We start from the raw sequence: 5,465 nt of genomic DNA, 5'->3' as shown, positions 1-5,465 counted from the left end.
TACTTAACTACTTACTTACTTACTTACTTACTTACTACTTACTACTTACGTTACTTAACTTAACTTAACTAAGTAACGTACGTAGTACTCTCTCTCTCTCTCTCTCTCTCTCTCTCTCTCTCTCTCTCTCTCTCTCTCTATATATATATATATATATATATATATATATATACATAAATACTGTCTCTAATTATTAATGGCTCCATAAAGCCTTGCTCCTAAATCACATTTGCGACTGTTTTGAAGTAGTTCAAGGCTATTTTGAGAACCAGCAACTGGAGAAATTAAGATGCAATGTATGAATAGTCCGTGAAGCACGAATTAAGACAGAAACTGTTTTACTTTCTTATATAAGGCTTATCTTTCTACGTTATATATATCTTTATTGATGGATGCAATTCATACGCTGCGAATCCAAAATATATCGGCTTTAGTTTCTCGAAGACAGAGAAAAGTAAGGATTGCTATAAATAAATTCTGTCACTAACACACATTACTGGATTAATTAATAAAACTTGAAATATAGAAAAGCCAGCCAGGTAACTATTTAATAATTTCTATAGGACTTACAATCACTGTTTTTACGATCATACGTTTCTTATATGCTTGCTTCCGTTATTTTCGAGACGATTGTAGAGTATACGTAAAAACAATTGTTCATGCCTTCGTTGAATCGATTAGGGTTGCGCGGCAACGTGAACGCAGCTTATGGACCGGAAAGTGGATGTCCTCGAAGGTGATGTTGAAAATGTACTATAGGCCCAGCGATCGTATAACGGGAGCATACTTTTCCAGGCTGCGATCGATAAAGAGCCGCCAACCGTACGGGTTGGCATTGTATAAAAAAATGAATTATATGGGAACACGCTCGCATTCCGTTTGTGGGAAATGTTAACGTGGGCGTTCTCCCTCTTTGTAAACGTTATACGATAAGTCGGTTTTCATGATGAAATCGTTACCGCTATTTCTATGTCGGCGTATAAACAAATTGCTTCATTCAATTGTCTGTTGGCGACGCGTAGTTTCGATCGAATGGGAATGATCTGACATTTTCTTCCCTCGAAGGGCGTGACGCCGGTGACGGAATCTTCTTTTGCCTTGGCGAAATCTTCTTAATCTTCATTAAGAAATTATGATGCGACACGAAACGCATTTACGTGTAAGTTTTACGTTGATGCGTTCGATGTTAACGATGATCAGATGTTAGTCGTTAACGTTATGTTCATCACTATAAGATTAATGTAGCGTCCCATTATCGTAAAAGTTTTACGATGCCAATAACAATTTAAATTATTTCATGATTTTAAATGTGATTAAAGATCTCAAATTGAATGTTGTCCAATCGGCGAAAATATCAGAAAGCATTCCAAATGTTAACACACGGTGGCACGTGACTGATACAAACCGCTCTAATGAGTATTATGGACAGAGAACAGGTCGATAGCGACTTCACAGCACGCGTTAGCAAACAGTCACAACGCAATCTTGGCATGGAATTCTGTTTTTATCGGATTTGAGCTTTATTTTGTCGCCACTAAAATGGATGACGTTAATGCTTGTGTCTGTCAAATATCTTATCCGGAATTTTCGGACTCTTAAGATTACACATTTCATGCTTCGCAACGAGACAAAAGAAATCTCTTGTCATTCACAACAGATCCCTCTTTCTTCGTGCAACTTTTCTGTAAAACATTTTTGCGATTCGCACGTAGCCATGAATCGCAATACGAATACCAAATGTGTTTGATGTAATTTTTAAAGAATAATCTGTCGTTTCTCGGTTGATAGTGACCATTTTGTCCTCGGCATATTTAATTTTCATGGACTACTTAATATAAGTAATTCACTATTTTTTAAATTTCAGGAAAAAATTTTAAATTAACTTTTAATTAACATTCACACTGAGAGCAAAATGTGAAAGAAAAGTTTATATTTTTTTTTAGTTTTCTAATTAATTGCTTTTCTATACACAAAATGTTAAAATATTATAAATAGCTGCCGAGTCTTATCTAATATCAATAGATTTAACTCTTCATTGTATTGTCTTGTTCAATTTAATTTGTTTATTATGGAAGGCTGTTTCAGTCACTGTTTTGTATTGTACGAGAAGTCGCGTTGAGACTCGATTTACGTGCGATATAAAATTCTCGGGTGTAGAAGGTCGTCCACTGTCTCTTCGACATTCCTTCGCAGTCGTGGAAAGTCCAAAAATACTAAGGACTTCGACATCACAACGAACTGTGAGATGGACAAGGGAAGAGATTCTTTCTTTTGCGGAACGTTAAACAGGATTTCAAAAAATAGTAGAAATCGAGTAAAAGTCCCGCTAAGCTCCGTTTAGTGTTGTGGAATCATAATCGTCGAGAAACGAAGAATCATTGGATTCTATAGAAATTAACTTACCATACAGAGCGAGCAGCAGCAGCCATCGTTTCTCCCGCATATTGGCACTGTAATAAAAAAATAAATTAGTTATACATTAATTATATAATGGAATAATTATTATTCAATTAGTAAATTGATCTGCGTTCCAATTAATTTAATTTTAAAGATGATTTTTTATAATAAAATTTTAAAAAAGGATTATATTAATTTATCATTTTATCAAAATGTTAATATATAATCTATAAAGAATTAATAATTTTAATAAAATTCCAACGTATATGGGATATAATAAAAATGTAGTAATTAAAAATTTAGTAATTAATATAAATTAAATGTAATTATAAAATATTGCTTTCTTATATCGAAATGCCAAAGTTCTCGATTTTGCGCGACATTTTTGTAAATGTTTTTATCGTCAATTTTTTTCTCGCTCAAGGCATTTTTGAGGACAGAGAGGTTTCTACGGTTGCGAAATATTAGTCGAATTCTTCGGGCTATTGAATGATAATCGCACGGCACTGAGCACCGGCGAGCATAATCAAAGCGGAGTGCCTTAGCACCGCGCGTAGACTGTAGAGGTGCTCGAGCATATGGGAACGGATAGGAACTTTCTCTGTGCTGTCACCACTGCTAACCATATAATGCAAGGATAATGCGGGTGTTATATAAATGCGCGATCACGTAATATCGGGTGTGACTTTGTAGTAGCGGTTGCGAATGTTTAATTATCATAGCCTATCGATGCTCCCGGAGCACATAGTTTAAAGAGCACTTGTAAAATTTTTCAAAGAAGGTACACGATGTGATAATATTCTGGTTTAATAACTTATGTTAAACCATCAGGCGAGCGATAGTTGCAGCGTTCTTACAATAATAAACGAGTTCGCATTCTTACTCAGAAGGTTGAAATCTCTTTGCCTTAGAATTTTTCAGTCTCACACATCACATGTATCTATTCTGTGTATCACGACTTTTACTTGTGAAGTTTATTGAACATTGAGTTAAATTTGCTACAAATTGCCACTTCGTATAACAGATGGCCTTGATTTTTATGAAGTTTTGATCATCGTCGATAATTCACACACCGTAATGGCATCGTGCTCTTAAGATTTTATTTTTTTTTCCTCTCGTCTGGTGAAAGTAACCTTGCAACCTTCCAGTACCAAATTAGATTACCAATCGTGATCTTGAATAATAACATGCCATGAATGTATTATAATGATTATACACTTGTTACGACTTGTACAGTTAGCTATTAATGAGGTTCGAGTCATCGAATTTAATCAATTTGAGATTAGGTTTATCAATGACTATATAAGATTATAAAATTACGGTATTTGATGTTTGGTATTTGATTAATACAAATTAATTAATTACGATGATCTAAGTGAGATACGCAACAGGATGCGAAATATTCTTGCTTATCGCTTTTAATTAAGCAGAGAGACGGCACGTGATTTTCGAATGTAAATACACGCAATTCCTACGTTCTTCTCAGTTTTCCGTACAGAAATGTGCCGTACATGCTCGCATTAATTAAGCGCGCTATCGCGCTCCAGTTCTCAAACAGATTCTTATCGTTTTTGTAAAAGTAGGAAAGAAAGAGAGAGGATACCTCCTGCACGCTGCATACAAGACTGCATTATTCAGTTACACAAGTTTTCGTAATTGTTCCTTTTGTTTGTGTCACAACGCAAAGAATGAGTTCTCAGGCAGTATGGGAAGTCTTCCCCAGATCAATGATCAATTTCATTCGGAAGCTGTGCAAACTAGACCTGGATCGCAATAAAATTTATAAATTTTTATTCAACACAAGTTTTAGTTTCAGCAAAATATGTTAGGAGCTGTACATTTCATAATCATGTTATATAATTTACTATTTTCTTTCAATTCTTTTATATCTTGTATTTATCTATTTCCTGTGGCACATATATGTATGCATTATATTAGATAAATAGATATGCAATATTTTATCGTGTAAACATAACTTTAATGCGTGACGGAGAATTATTATGTCGACAGACTTTAATTTATTAATTATACATTACAAGAATAAGAGCTACAATAAGTACGATTTGTATTTGTTTCGATTTTTATCGTTTATGAAACATTTTTCGACAGAATTTTTCTTATTAAGATATGTGTGAGATATGTCAGTAGTAACATTATCTTAGTTACTTTATATTACGATCAGCAAGTAACGGTCATCGACGCCCACTAAAGGTCACCGGAAGTGATGGCTGGTACCAATTGATTGAGTTACTCAATTGATCCGCCTTCTTAAATTCATGAGTGTAACAAAAAATATACTTTAAAGATTTTCAATCTTTCATGAATTATTTATGTTCTTTCTCTAAAACTTGAATAATAAAAAAATCTTAGGTATAATATTAATTTAAAAAAAATAGCTATAAAGGAAAAGAAACATTTATATTATTTTTTAAATTATTTTTTAGAGAGATTATTTTTTAAAAAATAATATTTTAAGAGAAATTTGATATTTTCGATATTTTTAATTAATTTCCTTTAATAATTTATAAATATACTTTTATATATTTTTTCCTATTATAATAAACAAACTTTTTCAAATGGTACTAAGCATTACGATGCGGTTACAAAATATAGCTTTCAAAAATGTAGCTGAAACACAACGAGCTTTTATTTCATCATACGTTCTATGCGAATATTCACTCTGAACTGTATTATTGAATTAATCGGCGATCGTGAAAAATTATGCATTGATACTAACTACAATGCAATGCAATGGGAGAAATAGTTAATTAAAAAAGTGTGAATACACATTGCGAAATTCTGACAAGAAAATTTTTTCGCTTTTCCAATGTTGTTTTTTCTCTCATTAACGAGCATTATTAAGATTCAATGGAAATAATATAAGATTATATGTATATTATGTTCATATAATTAATTGTGTGACTTTATGATAATAATTTTCTTCATAGCTGAAATTTACATAAAAAGCGACGTGTGAGAGAAAAAGATAATATCAAGAGGTATTGAGAAAAATATTTTAAGGACTTTTGTTTTTTAAATTTCTAATTGAAAAGTAAATAATTTGTATA

General features: G+C 32.6%; 1 protein-coding gene across 1 annotated transcript in view; it reads right to left on the bottom strand.

Annotated features, from left to right (window-relative positions):
- Positions 1-2,443, bottom strand: part of LOC105627527 (uncharacterized protein DDB_G0287625) — an 11,457-nt gene extending 9,014 nt beyond the window's left edge. Inside the window, exon 1 of the mRNA XM_012208808.1 lies at positions 2,404-2,443. Coding sequence (XP_012064198.1) covers positions 2,404-2,443 — 40 coding nt within the window. The remainder of the gene's footprint in view (positions 1-2,403) is intronic.
- Positions 2,444-5,465: the final 3,022 nt, after the last annotated feature.

This window comes from Atta cephalotes (assembly GCF_000143395.1).
Source record: "Atta cephalotes unplaced genomic scaffold scaffold00009, whole genome shotgun sequence".
Classification (NCBI taxonomy): Eukaryota; Metazoa; Arthropoda; class Insecta; order Hymenoptera; family Formicidae; genus Atta; species Atta cephalotes.
This window is presented reverse-complemented; position numbering and strand designations above follow the sequence as displayed.